The sequence below is a fragment of the Centropristis striata genome, chromosome 23 (genome assembly GCF_030273125.1).
Source record: "Centropristis striata isolate RG_2023a ecotype Rhode Island chromosome 23, C.striata_1.0, whole genome shotgun sequence".
NCBI classification, from domain to species: domain Eukaryota; kingdom Metazoa; phylum Chordata; class Actinopteri; order Perciformes; family Serranidae; genus Centropristis; species Centropristis striata.
This window is the reverse complement of record NC_081539.1, coordinates 996,905-1,020,791: the sequence shown is the minus strand read 5'-3', so window position 1 is coordinate 1,020,791 and position 23,887 is coordinate 996,905. Positions and strand designations below refer to the sequence as shown.

General features: G+C 41.7%; 1 protein-coding gene across 1 annotated transcript in view; it reads left to right on the top strand.

Moving 5' to 3' along the window:
* The first annotated feature begins 2,072 nt into the window (after positions 1–2,072).
* Positions 2,073–23,887, top strand: part of inhbaa (inhibin subunit beta Aa) — a 31,845-nt gene continuing 10,030 nt past the window's right edge. The window contains exons 1-4 of the mRNA XM_059326946.1: positions 2,073–2,088; positions 5,428–5,486; positions 13,731–14,352; positions 14,432–14,482. Coding sequence (XP_059182929.1) covers positions 13,947–14,352; positions 14,432–14,482 — 457 coding nt within the window. The 5' untranslated portion in view covers positions 2,073–2,088; positions 5,428–5,486; positions 13,731–13,946. The remainder of the gene's footprint in view (positions 2,089–5,427; positions 5,487–13,730; positions 14,353–14,431; positions 14,483–23,887) is intronic.

Below are 23,887 nucleotides of genomic sequence, written 5' to 3'. Positions count from 1 at the left end.
TGTCTTTGAAGTTGTTTTCCATATTGATGTAGTTGTTTTGTGTCTCTTTGCATCTCTTCATTGTCATTTTGTCTTTATTTGTAGTTGTTTTGTGTCTCTTAGAGGTCATTGTGCATCTCTTTGTAGTTGTTTTGTGTCTCTTTGCATCTCTTCTTCGTCGTTTTGTATTTTGTCCGTGGTATTTTTTATATGTCTTTTGTTATTGTTAACTGTAATTTTGTCATTTTGTATATTTTTGCAGTTTTGTTGACTCTTTGTAGTCTTTTTAGTATTCTTTGTAGTTCTTTTGTGTCTCTTTGAGGTCATTGTGAATCTCTTTGTAGTTGTTTGTCTCTTTGCATCTCTTCTTCGTCATTTTGTCTTAAAACTTTCTCTCTGTGGTATTTTTCTATGTCTTTGTTATTGTTTATTGTCTCTCTGTGGTTGTGTCGTATATTTTTGCAGTTTTGTGTCTCTTTATAGTTCTTTTGTGTCTCTTTGAGGTCATTGTGTGTCTCTTTGTAGTTGTTTTGTGTCTCTTTGCATCTCTTCTTCGTCGTTTTGTATTTTGTCCGTGGTATTTTTTATATGTCTTTTGTTATTGTTAACTGTAATTTTGTCATTTTGTATATTTTTGCAGTTTTGTTGACTCTTTGTAGTCTTTTTAGTATTCTTTGTAGTTCTTTTGTGTCTCTTTGAGGTCATTGTGAATCTCTTTGTAGTTGTTTGTCTCTTTGCATCTCTTCTTCGTCATTTTGTCTTAAAACTTTCTCTCTGTGGTATTTTTCTATGTCTTTGTTATTGTTTATTGTCTCTCTGTGGTTGTGTCGTATATTTTTGCAGTTTTGTGTCTCTTTATAGTTCTTTTGTGTCTCTTTGAGGTCATTGTGTGTCTCTTTGTAGTTGTTTTGTGCCTCTTTGCATCTCTTCTTCGTCATTTTGTCTTAAAACTTTCTCTCTGTGGTATTTTTCTACGTCTTTGTAATTGTTTATTGTCTCTCTGTGGTCGTGTCGTTTATTTTTGTAGTTCTGTGTCTCTTTGTAGTCCTTTTATGATTCTTTGTAGTCCCTTTTGTGTCTCTTCTCTTGTGTCACATACACTGAAATGTTAAAGGACGTGTTGGTTTCTGTAACCGTCTGGATGTGAGCTGAGACTAACAGCAGCTTTTGTGACTCTCCAGTTTGGGAACAGCTCTCAGAGACGATGAGCAGGGAGTCGTCAGCGAACAGGTTCATCCAGGCCGCCGTCTGTCGACATGCTGCTGTGTTTACATGCAGCTCCTGACCTCCGGCACTTAGACTCATTAACACCACTCTGCCTGCAATAATTGATGCTGTTGTAATGTCGCCGCTGACACAACTGACTGTTTAATGTGCAATGTTTTCACTTCCAACTTACAGTACAAGAGTTTTACTTTCATTTATTCATACGTGGCTCATGCATATTCAGTGTTTTCCACTGTTATTGTGCAGTTTATATTAGAGGAAGTGTTTTACTGCACTTTGTAAATGTGAGCTGAGAGGTAAAGTACCTACAACAAATCAAACAGAGGCTGTAAAACTCCTGAGAAGGGGACTTTTTACCACCCTGATTGCCTTTAATATAGCGGGTTTTTTTACTCCGTATTTAGTGTTGAAATGGAGTTAGTCACCAACTGCCCTGATGACTCGCAGCTTACAGTAAATCACAGAAGCTTACTGAGAAATGAAGCAGAGAGATAAACAGTGATTCTGCAAAAAAAAAAAAAAAAAGTTTTATGAGAAAGAGGAAGTTTTATGTCTTTTGGACATTTTATGCCCTTAAAAAGACACAAGTTGCCGCTCTGCAGGATGTTACTTCATATACTGGAATCACTGATAGATTTCTGTGTGTATAAATACACTCTTTCATCTGCATTAATCATAAAGTGGAGATGTGGAGCAGAGTGTCCTCTCTCCTCTCGGCTCTACTGGAGATTCTGCCTCTTTCTCCCAGCAGTCGGATCACAAGTTTCTCCTCAAACGGCGGCGAGGACGAAGACGAGTCGCCCACCTGCTGCAGCAGCAACCAGTCAACGGCAACCAGAGACGGCAATCACCTGCAGCTGCAACGCAAGATCCTCTGAACAGGTTCCCTTCGTCAGGGCGAGAGCTGAGGATGGAACAGCTCCGTTAGAGAGCTTCAGACGTTTCCCACCTCACGCTGTAGTTATTCAGCGTCATTTTGATCCGTTTATTACAGTAAAATCACGGCAAAAGCTGCTTCTTTTTTCTGTGTTCACCAGTTTAGAAAGCAGCAGCCAACACGGCTCTGATGAACCAGACTCCATTCAGAAAACCAGCAGTGTTCTTGCAGTGAGAATTCAGATTTTTTACACATCAGCATCATGTTGGAGTTATTTCTGCATCCTTTACATCCGTTTATTCACATTAAATCACAGATAAATCTCTTTATTTCAGGTTCATACTGATTAATGCTTAAAAAAACCCATAAAATTGGCTAAATAACATGAAAAACATCCCTTAATTTACACCTTGTACCCTCTAAATGTCCAAGTTAACTTTTTGTTTTGTGTTTCAGCCTCTTAAAAACTACTTTAACTGTTCAACAATCCATTAAAACTCCCTTTTTCTCATTTCTCAGAAAACCATTGTTTTAACAGCAGTGTTCTTGTGTTCTTCAGACCTGACAAAACATCAGTTCAGCGTCTTGTTGAAGTTATTTCTGCATCCTTTAGATCCGTTTATTCACATTAAATCACAGATAAATCACTTTATTTCAGGTTTTTACTGATTCATGCATAAAAAAACCATAAAACCGAAGAAATAACATGAAAGCATCCCTTAATTTACATCTTATATATTATCTAAGTCTTTCATTTAACTCTGTGTGTTCTTTGTTTTATGTTTCAGTCCCTTAAAGACTCATTAAACTGTTCAATAATCCATAAAAACTCCCCAATAAATCACATCCATTGATTTATAACTCTGAGTGAACCAGACTCTGTTCAGAAAACCATCGTTTTAACAGCTGTGTTCTTGTTCTTGTGTTCTTGCAGACAGACCTGATAAAGCATCAGTTCAGCATCATGTTTTAGATATTTCAGCATCCTTTAGATCAGTTTATTCACATTAAATCTCTTTATTTCAGGTTCATACTGATTAATGCTTAAAAAAAACATAAAATTGGCTAAATAACATGAAAACATCCCTTAATTTACACCTTATACTCTCTAAATGTCCAAGTTAACTTTTTGTTTTGTGTTTCAGCCTCTTAAAAACTACTTTAACTGTTCAACAATCCATTAAAACTCCCTTTTTCTCATTTCTAACTCAGATTGAACCAGACTCCGTTCAGGGAACCATGGTTTTAACATCATCTCAGCATCATGTTGGAGTGATTCTGCCTCCTTCACATCCGTTAATTGTCTTTTAGTCACAGGAGAACTCACCATCGTTCAGCTGTTGCTCACAATGATCCAACTTTCTACCACGTAAAAGCATCAAAGAGCTCTCACACATGTAGATGAGTGTGTGTGTGTGTGTGTGTGTGTGTGTTCTTCCTACATAGTGAGGACCGGAACACGTTTTTAACCAACAAAGTGAGGACATTTCGGCTTTTTTTAGATTTCAGACTTTGTTTTAAGGGTTAAAGGTTACATGATATTGATAATTAACTGAAACTGTATTGTGTGGTTACAAAACTAACTAAAATTATAGTGAAAATGTCCTTCGTTTTCCTCTTTGTCAGCTTTTTTCATACATAATGAAGATGGATCAGACAAAGGAAATAAAGGCAAAATTTACTGTGACCTCTTTTAATCTCCCACCCAACAAATACCCCATTACAAAAAACTACAACTAATAAAAACTAAACTAAAACTAAAGCATTTCAAAAACTAAAAACTAAACTAAAACTAGCAAACTCACTCTAAAAACTCATTAAAACTAACTGGATTTGAAAACAAAAATTCACAACGAAATTGAAACTAAAACTAATGAAAAACTAGTACGAGCGAGAGAGAGAGAGAGAGAGAGAGAGAGAGAGAGAGAGAGAGAGAGAGAGAGAGAGAGAGAGAGAGAGAGAGAGAGAGAGAGAGAGAGAACTCTCTTGACTCAGTTGTTCCAGCAGTGAGAGTGTTGGGGGTCTTTATTCACACAGCTTGTTCTACATGCAGAGTCATGACTGTTTTATATCTGTGTGTGTGTGTGTGTGTGTGTGTGTGTGTGTGTGTGTGTGTGTGTGTGTCTGTGTGTGTGTGTGTGTGTGTGTGTGTGTGTGTGTGCTGCCCTGAATCACCTCAGATCCTTTGAGGTGTCAGAGGTCTGAGTCTGGAAAATGTCTGGATACATTAAAACACACACGAAGCCTGAAGACGAGGATGTGGGGATGAAAACCCAAACTCCTGTCTCTGTGTGTGTGTGAGTGTGTGTGTGTGTGTGTGTGTGTGTGTGTGTGTGTGTGCTTCTTCATTATGAAAGACATTTTTTTTCCTCCCTTCTTTTTGCTTATCAGAATAAAAGCAGATGTTCTCGTCACCTTTTTATGACCTTTAACCCTCTGAACCCCAACAGGTGTTTCAGTTAGTTTTCTTTATCTCTTTTTACGTTACAGCAACATATAAAATCTACAATAAATCTATAAAATATCTATAAGTCCTGCAGCTCTGTGGAATCAGCACAATCTTGGCTAGAACTCAGATCGAACTGATATGAATTTATGAACAACATGACGTCAGTTTTTCAGCAGTTAGAGTCACTCTGAAAAAGACAAGTGTAAAAATGACCATAAAAAGACGTAAAAGTAACAAAAAAAGACAACATTTGAAAAAAATCACCCACAAAAGACACAAAATTACGTAAAAAAGACATAAAGCTTTAATAAAGCACAAAATTACTAAAACAAGATGTAAAATGACTTAAAATTACCATAAAATTACCCAAAATTACGCAAAAAGTCCAGATATTGTACATATTGAGGTATTGTCATGTTTCCAGCCTCTCCTGTCCTCTCCTCTCTGCTCTGTGTAAACAGCCTCTCCTGTCCTATCCTCTCTGCTCTGTGTAAACAGCCTCTCCTGTCCTCTCCTCTCTGCTCTGTGTAAACAGCCTCTCCTGTCCTCTCCTCTCCTCTCTGTGTAAACAGCCTCTCCTGTCCTCTCCTCTCAGCTCTGTGTAAACAGCCTCTCCTGTCCTCTCCTCTCTGCTCTGTGTAAACAGCCTCTCCTGTCCTCTCCTCTCTGCTCTGTGTAAACAGCCTCTCCTGTCCTCTCCCCTCTGCTCTGTGTAAACAGCCTCTCCTGTCCTCTCCCCTCTGCTCTGTGTAAACAGCCTCTCCTCTCCTGTCCTCTCCTCTCTGCTCTGTGTAAACAGCCTCTCCTGTCCTCTCCTCTCTGCTCTGTGTAAACAGCCTCTCCTGTCCTCTCCCCTCAGGTCTGTGTAAACAGCCATGAATCTGTTTCCCTACAGCTCTGTGACCTCTGAACTTACCCAGCAGGTGACATCATCGCCTCCTCCTCGTCTGATTGGTGAGTGAGCGTCAGAACCACATCACTGGAACACACGCCTACACACACACACACACACACACACACACACACACACACACACACACACAACTAACACACAACAAACACACCGACATGTGCATACCACTCGCAAAACGTCCAGTAAATACAAAATGTGGTGCAGAAATCCCCTCCGTGTGTGTGTGTGTGTGTGTGTGTGTGTGTGTGTGTGTGTGTGTGTGTGTGTGTGTGTGTGTGTGTGTGTGTGTGTGTGTGTGTGCAGGAAAGGAATGCAGTGTTATGACTTTTCAACCCACACAGATTCATGAAGACGTTTAAAGATTTTCTCGTAATGCGAACAGACAACACAGTTTGTTTGTTTTATGGTGAAACACGTGACTCACAAAGACAAAACTTTATTAGACGACTTCTGTTCCACACAGACTGACAGCAGCAGGACCACGCTGGTACATATAACACATGCCCACTTTATACTGATAACCCACGAGTCTCTTTACTGACATGCCCACTTTATGTTGATAACCCACGAGTCTCTTTACTGACATGCCCACTTTATGTTGATAACCCACGAGTCTCCTCTTTACTGACATGTCCACTTTATACTGATAACCCACGAGTCTCTTTACTGACATGCCCACTTTATGTTGATAACCCACGAGTCTCCTCTTTACTGACATGTCCACTTTATACTGATAACCCACGAGTCTCTTTACTGACATGCCCACTTTATGTTGATAACCCACGAGTCTCCTCTTTACTGACATGTCCACTTTATGTTGATAACCCACGAGTCTCTTTACTGACATGTCCACTTTATGCTGATAACCCACGAGTCTCTTTACTGACATGCCCACTTTATGTTGATAACCCACGAGTCTCTTTACTGACATGTCCACTTTATGCTGATAACCCACGAGTCTCTTTACTGACATGTCCACTTTATGCTGACGTGTATAAAATGAGCTGCTGTGACCTCTAGGATAATCACTGCCTCATGAAACTTTACAACCACCAACTAGAGACCTGGAGCATCCAGACTAGAGACCTGGAGCATTCAGACTAGAGACCTGGAGCATCCAGACTAGAGACCTGGAGCATCCAGACTAGAGACCTGGAGCATTCAGAGACTAGAGACCTGGAGCATTCAGAGTCTAGAGACCTGGAGCATTCAGACTAGAGACCTGGAGCACTCAGACTAGAGACCTGGAGCATCCAGACTAGAGACCTGGAGCATCCAGACTAGAGACCTGGAGCATTCAGACTAGAGACCTGGAGCATCCAGACTAGAGACCTGGAGCATCCAGACCAGAGACCTGGAGCATTCAGACTAGAGACCTGGAGCATCCAGACTAGAGACCTGGAGCATCCAGACTAGAGACCTGGAGCATTCAGACTGGAGACCTGGAGCATCCAGACTAGAGACCTGGAGCATTCAGACTAGAGACCTGGAGCATCCAGACTAGAGACCTGGAGCCTTCGGACTAGAGACCTGGAGCATTCAGACTAGAGACCTGGAGCATCCAGAGACTAGAGACCTGGAGCATTCAGACTAGAGACCTGGAGCATCCAGAGACTAGAGACCTGGAGCATTCAGACTAGAGACCTAAACAGGAATCTCCAACAGAAACCTGCTGACTCCCCCCGACTGGTACATGATAGCAGCAGCTCTGTTTCACTTCTGCCACTGTGAGAGAGACACTATCCATCACACACACACACACACACACACACACACACACACACACACACACACACAGACACACACACACACACACACACACACACAGCAGTAAATGAGAGAAGAAGAGGAAGACATCAGTCCTCCACTAAGACAGAATGTCAGCTTTAACCCTTTTTATATATATTTATATTTATAAATAAGTCCTGCAGCATCACAACAACTCAAACACAACAGTAACTGGAGTATAAACAACATTTCTCTCCTGTCCTCTCCCCTCCGCTCTGTGTAAACAGTGTTTTTATTTCTGGTGAATATTTAGATGAAATATTTCTATATTTTCAGTTCAGATTTGGTCATTTTTTCCCTGACTGAAGCATATGATGAGTTCAAAGACCGTTAAAAAACATGAAAATCTGAGATTTTTTTTTGTTTTTTTTTGTTTTTTGTGTCTGTGATACGTGGAGTCATTTTGGTGATTAAAAAAAAAAGAAAATATACTTTTCTAACCCGCCAGACGGTTAATGATGGTTCAGCCTGCTCTAAGGACGGAAGGAAGGGAGGGAGGGAGGGAGGGAAGACGGAAGGAACGAACGAACGAATGGAGGGAGGGAGGGAAGGAGGGAGGGAGGGAGGGAGGAAGGGAGGAAAGGAGGAAGGGAGGTAGGGAGGAAGGAAGGAAGGAAGGAAAGGAGGAAGGGAGGGAGGAAGGAAGGAAGGAAGGAAGGAAGGAAGTAGGGAGGGAGTGAGGAAGGAAGGAAGGAAGGAAGGAAGGGAAGAAGGAAGGAACGGACGAACGAATGGAGGGAGGGAGGGAAGGAGGGAGGGAGGGAGGGAGGAAGGGAGGAAAGGAGGAAGGGAAGTAGGGAGGAAGGAAGGAAGGAAGGAAGGAAAGGAGGAAGGGAGGGAGGAAGGAAGGAAGGAAGGAAAGAAGGATGGAAGGAAGGAAGGAAGGAAGTAGGGAGGGAGTGAGGAAGGAAGGAAGGAAGGAGGGAGGGAGTGAGGAAGGAAGGAAGGAAGTAGGGAGGGAGTAAGGAAGGAAGGAAGGAAGGAGGGAGGGAGTGAGGAAGGAAGGAAGGAAGTAGGGAGGGAGTGAGGAAGGAAGGAAGGAAGGAGGGAGGGAAGGAGAGGAGTTAAGGAGGGATGAAAAGGAAAGTAGGGGAAGAAGGAAGAAAGAAAAGGAAGAAGGAAGGAAGGATACAGGATGAAGGAGAGTTACAGCTGGTGTCCACTAGATGGAGCAGTTCAATCTGCAGTCAGTCAGTGTGTGTTTACTGTTTACCAGCACACACACACACACACACACACACACACACACACACACACACAGACACACACACACACACACACACACACACACACAGACACACACACACACACACACACACACACACACACACACACACACACACACTCACACACACACACACACACACACACACGCACACTCACACACACACACTCACACACACACACATACACACACACACACACACACACACACACGCACACTCACACACACACACACACACACACACACACACACACACACGCACACTCACACACACACACTCACACACACACACTCACACACACACACATACACACACACACACTTTAACAAGTGGAGGCGTGTCTGATTTCTCCACCCAGACACCTGAATTATCGCACATTATTATTATTATTATTTTTAATAATAAAGGTAAATTACTTTTATTACAAATATTATTTTTATTATATCTTTTTTTTACAGTCATATTAAATCACCTAATGGTCTTGAATGGTTAAATTACAGTGAATTTTATGTAGATAAAATTAATAAAAATACGCATCACATTCCATAACCAACAAGTTAATTTCAACTTTAACCCAGAAAAAACTTTAAATTAAAATATTTTAACTTAAATTATGTAAATCTATTTTTGTTATGTATCTTTAAACTTTTTGTTGCTCTTTTTTACTTTTTTTTTGCTGAGTTGTTGTTGTTTCCACTCAGTGAAATATTTTAAAGCGGTGTAAATCTTCTGCGACGCTCCTCTGAAGTCAAAGAGAAACTTCTGAAACTTTACATCAGGGGTCTCAAACTCAAATTATCTGGGGGCCGCTGGAGGCAAAATGACCAAAAAAAGACACAAAATTACTATAAAAAGACACAAAATGACAGAAAAAACACTAAATTACTTGAAAAAACACTAAATTACTTAAAAAAAACACAAAATGACAAAAAAGACACAAAATGACAGAAAAAACACTGAATTACTTAAAAAAGACACAAAATGACCAAAAAAGACGCAAAATGCCAGAAAAAAACGAAATAACTTAAAAAAAAGTCACAAAATTATTTAAAAAAGACACAAAATTACCAAAAAAAGACACAAAATGACTAAAAAAAGAAACAAAATGACCAAAAAAAGAAATAAAATGACCAAAAAAGACACAAAATGACTAAAAAAAGAAATAAAATGACCAAAAAAGACACAAAATGACTAAAAAAAGAAATAAAATGACCAAAAAAGACACAAAATGACTAAAAAAAGAAACAAAATGACTAATAAAAGAAATAAAATGACCAAAAAAAGACAAAATGACAGAAAATAAACACTGAATTATTTAAAAAAAGATACGAAATGACCAAAAGAGACACAAAATTACTAAAAAAGACACAAAATGACAGAAAAAAACGAAATAACTTAAAAAAAGTCAAAAAATTATTTAAAAAAGACACAAAATGACCAAAAACAGTAATTAAAGGGACCTTCCACACACAACACAGTAAAGTGCCATTCATATAAAACTCACATTAAACTTTCATATCAAGGTGGGGGCCACAAAATATCATCACGAGGGCCACAATTGGCCCGCGGGCCTCAAGTTTGAGACCCCTGATGTAAATAAAGTTGATGATGGCGGCGCTGCGGGTGGAAGATCTTCATCTGAAGCTTCGTTTTGTACTTTTCCAGCCGTTGTGGAAGCTTTTTCGTGGTTTCTCCTTCTGTGTTTGAGCGCAGCGACACGCTCGTGACTCACAGGTGGAGTTATTTAAAGACGACACGTTAACTTCATAATACACACCGCAACGCCTTTATATGGAGACTCAGCCAGGCCTGACCTCACACAGGCATGAGCTGGAGATTTTTAAAAACTGACAAGTCACACACACACACACTTCCCCCTGCAGCGGTGATGTCATGAGAGCAGAGGGAGAATCCCAGACGTCTGATTAAAGCAGGAAGCTTCGCTGTGTAACGCTGCGTCTTCTCCGCTTCCTCTCCACTCACATCTGACTCTCACTGTCCACGTTATCGGACCACATGGTAGACGGCCTGAGGGGGGGGTGGCAGGAAAACACAACCAGGAAACAATAACTGTCAGATATGATGCCATTGGGAGTCACAGAACCCCCGATGGCATCATATCTTCACACAAAAACACTTCAAAACTTTGTAAAAACACAGAACCCCCCGTGGAAATATCAGAAACCCTGACGTTAAACCTTAAATTGGACCAGTTCTATAAAAATCCAAAAGTGCTGAGTTTGTACCTTCAGGTGTTCTCAGCTTGTTGGAGGGGCGGGACCCTCTGAGGTGCAGCTGCCCCCGGTCTTAAATGGAGAAAACATGATAGAATTCCCTTTAGGATGGTAAAAAACATGATAGAATTCCCTGTGGGGTGTCCTTAAATGATGAAAACACGATAAAGTGCTCTCTTAGATGATTTTGAATGGAGAAAATGTAATACTGGATCCTCTAGGATGGTCTTAAATGGAGAAAGCGTGATACAATTTCCTGTATGATGGTCTTAAATGGAGAAAACATGATATAATACCCTCTAGGATGATGGTCTTAAATGGAGAAAAAAATGAAAAAGTGCCCTCTAAGATGGTCTTAAATGGAGAAAACGTGATAGAATTCCCTGTAGGGTGGTCTTAAATGGAGAAAATGTGATAACATGGCCTTTAGGGTGGTCCTTAAATGGAGAAAACATGGTAAAGTGTCCTCTAGGATGGTCTGAAATGGAGAAAACATGATAAAGTGTCCTCTAGGATGGTCTGAAATGGAGAAAACGTGACAAGTTCCCTGTCGGTGTCCTTTAATGAAAAAAAAAACATGATAAGATGCTCTCTTAGATAATGTTAAGTGGGAAATGTAATACTGGACAGTCTAGGGTTGCCTGTAATGGAGAAAACATGATATAATTCCCTGTATGATGAACTTAAATGGAGAAGACGTGATGAAGTGCCACGTAGGATGGCCTTAAATGGAGAAATTGTGATACAATTTCCTGTATGATGGTCTTGAATGGAGAAAACATGACAAAAGTCCCTGTAGGGTGTCCTTTAATGGGGAAAAAAACATCATAAGGTGCTCTCTTAGATCACATTAAGTGGAGAAATTTTAATGCTGGACAGTCTAGGTTGGTCCTAAATGGAGAAAACATGATAAAGTGCTCTCTTAGATGATCTTGAATGGAGAAAATGTAATACTGGACCCTCTAGGATGGTCTTAAATGAAAAAAAAAAGATATATTTCACTCTAGGATGGTCCTTAATGGAGAAAACATGGTGAAGTGTCCTGTAGGCTGGGCTTGAGTGGAGAAAACCTAATAAAGTGCTCCTTTAGATTATCTTAAATGGATAAAACATGATAGAATTCCCTGTAGGATGGTCTTAAATGGAGAAAATGTGATAAAGTGCTCTCTTAGATGCCCTTGAATGGAGAAAATGTAACACTGGACACTCTAGGTTGATCCTAAATGGAGAAGACATGGTGAAGTGTCCTGTAGGGTGGGCTTGAATGGAGGAAACCCAATAAAGGGGTCTCTCAGATGATCTTAAATGGAGAAAATGTAATACTAGACCCTCTAGGATGGACTTAAATAGAGAAAACATGATAAAGTGGCCTTTAGGTTGTTCCTAAATGGAGAAAACATGATAGAATTCCCTTTAGGTTGTTCCTAAATGGAGAAAACATGATAGAATTCCCTTTAGGTTGTTCCTAAATGGAGAAAACATGGTGAAGTGCCCTGTAGGGTGGGCCTCAATGGAAAAAAACCTAATAAAGATGATCTTAGATGATCTTAAATGGAGAAAATGTGCTACAGTGCAACTCCCCAACGTACGAGTGTCCCGTTGGCCTCCATTGGCCTCCATTGGCCTCCATTGGCCTCCATTCTGTGGCTCAATCATGGTTGACACTTTGTTGTGTGTGTGTGTGTGTGTGTGTGTGATTCTGACCATATCTGGATCTTAACTTCACCATTCGAGACATGTTTCTGCTGCTGATTCTCACATCTCTTCCTTTCTTTTAGTTCTCACCTGCAGAGAACCGACTCTGAGAACCCAGACCTCCATTTTTTTAGAGGAGCAGAGTTCTTCTTTGGTCACCAGAGCTGGTTTGAGGTTCACAGCAGCAGAAACCAGACAGAGATCCTTTAGAGCTCAGAGGTGATGCTGCTCAGTGAGATCAGACAGACAGACCTGCTGGATTTGGGATTTGCGGGGACCTGTGCAGGAATCCCTCGCTGTAAGCTCAGAGTCTGCGGCAACGCGACCCGGCCAGTCATGAAGCATGATGTCATGACCAGACCAGACTAAACAAGTCCAGACTGTCAGACAGACACACTGACTGACTGACTGACTGACTGACAGTCAGACAGACGGGAGAGTCACGGGCCGAGTCCAAGTCATCCCAGAGTTTTCCCCTAAACGTAACTCATTCACAGCCGACCGTGGGAGGAGGAGGAGGAGGAGGAGGAGGAGGAGGAGGAGGAGGAGGAGGAGGAGGGATAAAGGAATCCCAGCTTTGCTCCATTAACAGCCGAAACAGAGGGAGGGAGGGGAGAAATAAATAAAGAAAGAGAAGGAGGAGGGAGGGAGAAGGTAAAAGTTGGAATTGCTATGAGTCACGGAGCGAGATGGGAGGAGACTCGAGTGGAGGAGAGAGAGAGAGAGAGAGAGGGATGGAGGGAGGAGGGAGGGAGGAGGTATAATTATGGTAGGAGGCTGCCAGGGCGAGAGAGAGAGAGGAGAGAAGCAAGAGGGAGGGAAAGAAAGACGAGAGCGAGGAGAGAGAGAGAGTCCAGCCCACTCCGGTAAAACCATTCAACTGGTGAGCGAGGGAACGCATTCAACACACAGAGAGAGAGAGAGAGAGAGAGAGAGGAAAAGAGGTAAAGAGAGAGAGGAACTCCCTTCCTTCGTCTGGGATAACTTAGTCAAACTGCCTCTGGAACACACACACACTCTGCACACACACTCGGCAGCGGCTTCACCCCGGGAACGAGGATCCTGCTGCACTCCAGAGTTTTTCCTTCATCCATTCATCACGTCTGAGACTTTCTTCTTCTTCTTCTTCCTCTTCTTGTTTTGTTTCTTTTTTCTTTCTTTCTTTCTTGTGACGCCTCCACGTTTTCCAGCCATCTGTCCCTGACAAAAAAGATAAGGATTACTCATTTTCTCTCTCTCGGCGTCCTTTTTTTTTTTTTTCTTCTTTTTTTTTTCTCTCTTCTCTTTTTTTGTCCTCCTCTCTCTCGTTTCTTTACAGCTTTTTTTCCCTCCGTTTTCGCAGGTGGACTGTGAGCTGAGCTGAACTTTGCAGCTTCCAAACTTCTGAGACAAAGACAGTCAGAGAGAGAGAGAGAAGAGCACTTTTTTTTTTTCCTCCATCGTCCAGGACTGAATTTTTTTCTTCCAGAACTCGACTTTCTTCGTCTCCTCTGGCTCCGTGTTCGAGCCCCGCATCCGCCAGCATCACCAAACCAGCCGGTCAGCTGATCCAGCCGTCATGTCGGTGTTTCCTCTGCTCGGCGTCCTGCTGCTGCTCCACAGCTGCAGCTCGTCCTCCGGCCCGGCGCCGCCGTCCCTGACCGTCCATCCTCACCGCCAGCCGGACGCCTCCAGCTCCAGCTGCCCGTCCTGCGCCCTGGCCAGGATGAGGCGGAACGAAGGGGGCGCGGCGGCGGACGACCTGGCGGGACACGAGCAGGAGGAGGAGGCGGCGCAGCAGGACGTGGTGGAGGCGGTGAAGAGGCACATCCTCAACATGCTGCACCTCCAGGCCCGGCCCAACATCACCCGGCCCGTGCCGCGCGCCGCGCTGCTCAACGCCCTGCGCAAGCTCCACGTGGGGCGAGTGGCGGAGGACGGCAGCGTGCAAATCGAAGGGGAGGAGGAGGCGAGAGGGCGGGGAGGCCGGGGAGGAGGAGGAGGAGGAGGAGGGGGAGGGGGGGGGAGGAGCGGCGGCAGCGGCAGCGGCAGCTCGGGGAGGAGACAGCGGCGACGCTCAGGAGACCACAGAGATCATCACCTTCGCCGAGGCTGGTGAGTACCTGCACTGTGTGTGTGTGTGTGTGTGTGTGTGTGCAAGACAGTGTGTGTGTGTGTGTGTGTGTGTGTGTACATAGTTGCACATGTGTGTGTAAATGTGTGAATCTGCATTTTCATCTGTTGGTGTCGTCAAGGAATGTGCAACAGTTACCTGTGGGTGTGTGTATGTGCATCTGTGTATATGTGCATGTGTGTGTGTGTGTGTGCGTGTGTTTGTGTGTGTGTGTGTGTGTGTGTGTACTCGTGGGCCAATGTGTGTGTTTGTGTGTGTGCGTGTCTGTGTCTGTGTGTGAGTGTGTTTTTGTGTGTAAAAGACTGAAAAAGCAGCTGTGTTGGAAGTCAGCTTGTTGAAAACGAGCGGTCTGTCAGTGTGTGTTTGTGTGTGTCTCCACCTGCTTAATTCCACCTGCATACTCACTCAGCTAAACCCGTCAGATATGCACACACACACACACACACACACACACACACACACACACACACACACACACACACCGAACACACACACACACACACCGAACACACCGAATACACACACACAAACACACGGTAACCTCTGTAATCGCCTCCTGCTGTTTTCAAAGAATACCTCATTATCTACTTAAAGTCAGAGGAGATTCGTGTGTCACAGTGTGTGTGTGTGTGTGTGTGTGTGTGTGTGTGTGTGTGTGTGTGTGTGTGAGCAGTCAGAGTGCTGCAGCTTGTTCCTGACAGACGGTAGCGACAGAGAGCGAGGAGAGGGAGAGAGGCTGGAGGATGAAAGCGTCCCGTCTTTTGTTTCAAACACGTTTAAAGTCCGGGTCGCCGCGGGGTCGCCGCGCTCGCTCGGCGCTCGGCGCTGCTCGCAGCCGGAGCGTTTCCTCTCAGCGCGGTGGCTCAAAGACATTTCTGTCCTGTGAAAAGGCTGCATGACCATTTATATCCATCAGGACTCACTTTACTTACTGTTATTATTGGGCCACAAATCACTAAAACTGACCAGAAACGACTCTTAAAACTAAACAAACTATGCTGACGATGACATATTAAATCTATATAATCTATAAATCTATAAATCTATAAATCTATAAATCTATGAATCTATAAATCTATAAATCTATGAATCCTGCAGCTCTAATCAGCACAAACAGAACAACTCAAACAGTCTTTGTGCAGAATAACAGTTAGATCGACAGAAACCAGAACAAAAGGTGAATTAATTTACACAAATGTGACTAAAACAGAGTCTATATAAACAACAAATGTCTGTCTTGTCCTCTCCCCTCTGCTCTGTGTAAGCAGCTGGTGAGGGAGAACTCTTCATTTAAGATAAGATATGACTTTATTTATCCCTCAGTGGGGAAAATTATGTGGAGTGGATTTAGATGAAATATTGATATATTTTTTAGCTCAGATTTGGTTATTTTTCCTCACTGAAGCTTTTGTCACATATGATGCATTCAAGGACTGTTAAAAACATGAAAATCTTTTCTGTTTTCACAGCTTCTGTCTGTGATACATGGGAGTCATTTTGGCGATTTAAAAAAAAAAAGAAATTGTGCTTTGTGATGTTCAGAAGGTTTAAAACGGCTTCTTTTAATTGACGATTTGATCAAATATCAACATTTTAAGCTCAGATTTGATCATTTTTCCTGACTGAAGCATTTGTCACATATGATGCGTTCGAGGACTGTTAAAAATATGAAAATCTGAGATATTTTCTGTTTTTACAGCCTCTGTCTGTGCTACATGGAGTCATTTTGGTGGTTTTTTTGAAAGATAAGGTGGTTTGTGGGGTTCAGAGAGTTAAAAATGAGGAATCATTCTGCAGCGAAACGTTTCATAAATATAAATATTCTTCATAATCAGGCAGACGGACGATGAGTCCTGCTGGCTGTCGGTTTGTCAGAGAGGTGGACGCGCTGCTCACCTGTCAGTCAGACGAGTGGGCGGGACTCTGCAGGCGGGAGTCTGGAGCAGCAGATGGAAAAGATTTTTATGAAGCGACAGAAAACACACAACATATTGCAGCTTAAAGACACAAACAGTCGCAGCCAAACATCGCACACACACACACACACACACACACACACACACACACGCACACACAGCCGACACTTATTCTACACACACTCACTGCATTATTTTACAGGATTTTCTTGTTTTTTAAGTGCAAATTCCATTTAAAAAATACTTTTATTTACAACAAATTACCACAACGTAAAGTTTTAAATCTGTAGAGATAAAATAGTTTTTTTTTTGTTGTTTTTTTTACAGAATTATTAAGATGTTTATTGGTCTTGAAAGTTAAATTACAGTGGATTCTATGTAGAAAATACAAAAAAATACACATTATATTTCTGAATGTAAAAATAAATACAACTTGCTGTTTTCTTAAAATAAAACTTTAAATTTAATGTGAAAAAAATATTTTTTTTAAAATGGGAAAAAGTCACTCTTCGTCATATTACAGTAAAAAAAAAAGTTATTAGTTATTCTGCAGATAATCAGATAATGCAGCAAAAAGAGTTATTTTACAGACATTTACTGTATTATTTTACAGGGTGTTTCTTATTTTTTTCTATATTAAGTGCAAATGCCAAAATGGGTAAATTATTATTATTATTGCAAATATTAACCATAAAATAAAACCTGAAATCTGTAAATTAATACAATGAGACATTATAGATTTTTATTACAGTGCATTTTCAAAAAAAAAAGAGGAAACTTTCTGTTTGGTTACAGTAAAAAATTAAATTTAATGTAAAAAATATTTTTTTTTATCATAAAAAAATGGTTAAAATTCTGGCAGCCAAAGTTGCCAAACACTTCCTGTCACATTAAAGTAAAAACAACAACAATATTTACTGTTTATTGGGTTTTTATCAGTATTTTTAAAGATATTATCTGTAAAATAACTTATTTGTTCACTGTTATTTGAGACTTTATAGATTGTTTAGCTTTTTTTTTTCCAGTGTAACAGAAGCAAAGAGACTCTGAGGCTGAACCTTAAGACGAGGCCTTTAAATATGCAAATGAGGCATCGTCTGATTAAATCTAATAACTCAAATATCAGCAGAACAGAAATGTGAACCATAACCCATAAAGAAAACTGGATATTTTTCAAAAAAATCGAATAAAACTGAATCCATATAAAGATTTCTCTCTTGTCCTCTCCCCTCAGCTCTGTGTAAACAGCTTCAGAGTCTCTGAGGAGAAAATGTTTCTTTTTATTTCTGGCAAATATTTAAATGACTTGTAGAATAAAGATATTTCGATTAAATATTTATATATTTTAAACTCAGATTTGTTTTTGTTTTTTAAGCGTTCGTCACATATGATGCGTTCAAAGACGCGAAAATCGGAGATATTTTCTGTTTTTTATAGCTTCTGAGTTATTTTGGTGATTTTTTTAAAAAGAAAACCTGCTTTGTGACATTTGGAGGGTCAAAGAAAAGTTTTTTTTATTGAAGTTTTGATGAAATATCAACATTTTAGGCTTAGATTTGGTTATTTTTCCTGACTGAAGCGTTCGTCACACATGATGCGTTCAAAGACCATTAAAAACATGAAAATCTGAGATATTTTTTGTTATTACAGCTTCTATCTGTGATAAATTGACTTATTTTGGTGATTTTTTTAAAAAGAATGTGGCTGAGAGGTTAAAAGAAAAATACTCTTGATAATTCGAAGTTTTGAAATCTTTTAGGTGAGATTTTGTCATTTTCCCGATATATGAAATGTTTCTGTTGGTTCAGTTTGTTGTGGTGGTTTTCTCCTGACTCAGCGCTCCGACTCACAGCTGCTGTTTTAAAGTGCGAACGAGCCGGAGCAGATAAAACCTCGTTGTTTTTCTAAGATGTAACACGACCCGCCGTGAGAATACTTTGCACCCAGCCACTCCTCCGCTTTGTTGGGAGGAACTGATGCGTTCAGGGACCTCTGTAATTATTTTGGGCAACAGAGATGGCGAGCGGGGGAGCGGAGAGACGAGCGGATTCTTGGCCCAGACGACGTGTCGACCTCCGTTTAGCAGCTCGGACACAATACGGATCTGTCCGCCGTTTCTGTTTGAATTCCTCGGGTCCGTCCGGCGGATCTTCTCCCAACAACAGACGACAATTAGGCTAATTGAACTTAATTGAACACATCATTAGCGACATTCCACAATCCGCTTTCATCCCCGACCGCCGTCTCCGCCAGACGGAATAAACGCTCATTGTTGGTCTATTCTGGTGGCTGGCTCCGTCTGCCGCCAACGCTGCGAGCAGCGGCGACGCGCCACCACGTCAACACGCCACCACGCCGCCATGCCACCACGCCACCACGTCAACACGCCACCGTGCAAACACGCCACCACGCCACCATGCCACCACTCCACCATGCCGCCATGCCACCATGCCACCATGCAAACACGCCACCACGCCGCCACGCCACCATGCAAACACGCCACCATGCAAACACGCCACCATGCAAGCACGCCACCACGCCGCCATGCAAACACGCCACCATCCAAACACGCCACCATGCCACCATGCAAACACGTCACCATGCAAACACGCCACCACGCCGCCACGCCACCACGCCACCATGCAAACACGCCACCATGCAAGCACGCCACCATCCAAACACGCCACCACGCCACCATGCCACCATGCAAACACGCCACCATGCAAACACGCCACCATGCAAACACGCCACCATCCAAACACGCCACCATGCAAACACGCCACCATGCAAAACGCCACCATGCAAACACGCCACCATGCAAACACGCCACCATGCAAACACGCCACCATCCAAACACGCCACCATGCAAACACGCCACCACGTCTACACGCCGCTTAACTATAAACTGTTTAATTTAGAATTTGGAGCCAAAATGTTCCTCCCGTCTGAGTTCCTTTGGAGAGAAACTTCTGTTGCTTTAAAATACGCAAGAAGCTTTTTCAGATCAGAAATTTAAAAACTCTGCTGGGAAAAAAACCTGAGAGAATCAGAGAGCGAAGGAAACCGTCTCAACCTGGAAACTGTCCCTGAACGCCTCGTCCAGACTCAACAGCTCAACTTTACACTGTTACAACCTGAGACTGAAGCTCCATGAAACTGGTTTTACTGGGAGGCTCCCAGTGTGTGTGTGTGTGTGTGTGTGTGTGTGAGAGAGAGAAAGGCTAATTGTTTAAACGATGTTGACGTGTTGTAACAGGAAGTTGTTACCGTCACAGTGGAGATAAGAGTTTTCCTGCAGAGATAAAGAGACAAACAGAGATAAAAGAGATAAAAGAGATAAACGAGAAGTTTTTTTCTTTTTTGCGATCAGAAAGTTGCTCGGCTGTTATTCCCACGACGTGAACTCACAACCTTCTCTCTGTTGTTCTGTTTAGTGCAGGCAGCTTCTCTCTCTCTCTTTTTTTTTTAATCACCAAAATGACCTCGTTCATCACAGCCAGAAACTGTAAAATCTGAAATTATTGTTGGATTTTCACATTTCCGACGGTCCTTGAATGAGTCGTGTGTGACGAGCAATTCAATCTGGAAAAATAACCAAAATAAAAGATTAAAATATTAATCAAAATAACTTTATTCTAAACTAAAAAAATCTAAACTAAAAATCAAAAACTGTTTAAAAACTGCTTGTTTCCTTTTTTCATATGAAACTAACAACAATTCAGAGATTTTTACATTTCCAACGGTCCGTGAACGAGTCATGTGTCATGAACGCTTCCATCAGGAAAAATAACCAAAGATCCAATATTTCTCATATACCTCTATGCAATCAGACTTCTTTCTGCAGCCAGAAACTGTAAAAACAGGATTATTTGTCTGATTTTGACTTTTCCAACGGTCCCTAAACGAGTCATGTGTCATGAACGCTTCCATCAGAAAAATAACCAAAATCTACGATTCTCTCATATACTTCTATGCAATCAGTTTGGATGCTGTTTCCTTAAATTCAAGTTTCGTTTGTGGAAGATGTTTGACTCAGAGTCACATTTCACAGCAAACCGTCACTTTTGAGAAGCGAGAAAAGTTAAATTTGTCTGTTTTTGTTTGAAAAACGATGGAAACGATGAAATTAATATTTTCCTTCACTCATCGATGAACGAGTGCAGCTCTACGAAAGTTAAACGTTCGAGGCCAGAAACTGTCACGAAACGATGATAAATGTTCAACTTCCGAGTTTCTTTCTCGATTATTGTCAAAAACAATGTTTGTATTTATTTTTATTGGCTCCAGAAACAAAAACAATCACGTCTTTTCATTCGTCTCAATATCAAACGTCAGTTTTCACATCGAACGACTCGCCCTGCAGCTTCACTCCTCCTCCTCCCCCCTCTCCTCCTCCTCCTCCTCCTCTCCTCCTCCCCTCCTCTCCTCTCCTCCTCTCCTCCTCCTCTCCTCCTCTCCTCCTGTCCTCTCCTCCTCTCCTCCTCCTCTCCTCCTCCTCCTCCTCCCCTCCTCTCCTCCTCCTCTCCTCTCCTCCTCTCCTCCTCTCCTCCTCCCCTCCCCTCCCCTCCTCCTCTCCTCCTCTCCTCTCCTCTCCCTCTCCCTCTCCTCCTCTCTCTCCTCCTCTCCTCTCCTCTCTCCTCTCCTCCTCTCCTCCTCTCCTCCTCTCCTCCTCCTCCTCCTCCTCTCCTCCTCCTCTCCTCTCCTCCTCTCCTCCTCTCCTCTCCTCTCCTCTCCTCCTCCTCCTCTCCTCCTGGTGTCTGGTCTTTGATCCTCCCTGCAGGAGTTAAGTGTCTCTGGCATCAGGACATTCCTTTAAAGCTCCTCGCCACTCGTGTTTACTGCCGTTTGACGCCGTTACACAGATTTAGTTTCAGATGTGGAGCTGCTCAGAGTGTGTGTGTGTGTGTGTGTGTGTGTGTGTGTGTGTGTGTGTGTGTTCTTGTACTTCCTACATAGTGAGGACCGGAGCAACGCTTTTAACCAACAAAGTGAGGACATTTCGGCGGTCCTCACTTCTTTAAAGGCTTTTTGTTTTAAAGAGTTCAGACTTTGTTTTAAGGGTTAAAGGTCACAATCAGGTTCATGTTAGGGTAACCATGGGTTACCTTAGGGTGAGGGGCTCGGGAACAAGGTTATTATAGTTAACGAAACGAAACGAAATAACAAAAACTAGAACTGAAAAAACATTTTCGTTAACTAAAATAAACACGAGAGTGTTTAAAAAAAAAAAGATAATAACTGAAACTGTATTTTGTGGTTACAGAACTAACTAAAACTAACTGAAATTATAGTGAAAATGTCCTTCGTTTTCGTCTTTTGTCAACTTTTTTCAACTAATGAAAACTAAACTAAAACTAAAGCATTTAAAAAAAAACTAAAAACTAAACTAAAACTAGCAAACTCACTCTAAAAACTCATTAAAACTCACTGATTTGAAACGAAAAATTCACAAAGAAATTTAAACTAAAACTAATTTTAAAAATCCAAAACTATTATAACCTTGGTAGGGAATTCACTGTTACAATGAGGGTCCTCACAAAGATAGAAGTACAAGAATGTATGTGTGTGTGTGTGTGGTGTGTGTGTGTGTGTGTTTACTAACAGCCCGCTGACTCACATGTGGAGCCAATAAGGCCGGCAGGGCGTCGACTCTCTGGAGCAGATTTGTGCTCCAGGCAGGCGAGGCCGAGCCTGACAGTCCTCGCTGAGGGCTGCTGCTCGCCCACGTGCCGTCCCGCCTCAGCTCGCCGTCACTGATGACATCATCATCATGTGAGGAACTTAAAGGTGCAGAGTTCAGATGTTCGATTCTTTACACATCATCATTAATAACCCAACAACCTGACGCGGCGTTTAAGAAAAGCAACGCTTTCTTTTTAAAAAACATCAAAATTACATAATTAATCACAGCCGCAAACTGCAAAAAGTGAAATTTTCGACGATTTTTACCTTTCCGATATTCTCGAACGATTATTGTGTCATGAACGCTTCCATCAGGAAAAATAACCAAAAATAAGCTTTAAATATTGATATTTCATTAAAATCACCTGCCGTCTCTGTGAATGACTGCAGGCTGTTTACACAGAGCTGAGGGGAGAGGACAGGAGAGGCTGTTTACACAGAGCTGAGGGGAGAGGACAGGAGAGGCTGTTTACACAGAGCTGAGAGGAGAGGACAGGAGAGGCTGTTTACACAGAGCAGAGAGGAGAGGAGGGAGAGGCTGTTTACACAGAGCAGAGAGGAGAGGACAGGAGAGGCTGTTTACACAGAGCAGAGAGGAGAGGACAGGAGAGGCTGTTTACACAGAGCTGAGAGGAGAGGGACAGGAGAGGCTTTTGTTTTTTGGTAACTTTGTGTTTTTTCTTGGTAATTTTGGGGGATTTTTCTATATTTTTTGGTAATTTTGTGTCTTTTTGGTCATTTGTGAGCACTTGGTAAAGTGCTTACATATAAATTCACCTTTATTCACATCTAATTTATCAGAGAAATTCATTTTTTCACCTGATTTCCAACTGTGTTATTCTGCACAGACTGTTTGAGTTGTTCTGATTGTTCTGATTAGAGCTGCAGGATTTATAGATTTATAGATTATAGATTATAGATTATAGATGATATATATTTGATATGTTGCAGTGAGACACGAGGACTCAGAGAGGAGGAGGTTAAAGAGGAAAGAACTCCCTGAAACATTTCTTCTGTCTTTTTAGTTTACATTAGGATCAGTGGGCGAGGTCACCCCTCCCCTTATAACACACACACACACACACACACACACAGTTAGAGATTAAAGGTAAAGGAACAACTCCAACAGTTAGAATGACAGAAAAAAGTTTAATTTCTCTGACAATTCATTTTTATTATATATAAACACTTTTTAATGACACATTTTAAATGAAACATGTAGAATAAAGAGATTGAGACACAAATATCAACATTTAACAACAGTAACGGTCACTTTTTTAGAACTGGTGATGCATTCAAGGACCGTCGGAAAGTTCATACTCTGACAATAATGCTTTTTAACTTTTTAAAGTTTCTTTCTTACCCAACTAGATCAACCAAAACCAGTTTAAACTTCAGAACAGACAGTTTAGATGGTACGGTTACGTTGTAACCTTGGTTCTCTGAGTGGAGAGACGATAGAGAACATCAAATTACCGATTTTAGAGAAACTATGAAACCAATAAGACGATCTAAATCCAGTTTAAGCTTTTTTAAGTCCAGTTTAGTCTCTCAACAGCTCATGTTGTATCACAAATCCAGAATAGAGCCTTAAAACCCAGTTTAGACCAACGAGAACCAAGTTTAACTCCTCAAATACCCAGTTTAGACGATCATCAACTAACTCTGGTATCACACACATCTTAAACCATTAGAACCCAACTTAAATCATCCTAAACTCGTTTCACCTTCAATACCCATTTAAGACCATTAAGAGCCCAGTTAAGATCACAAATTCACCATTTAGAC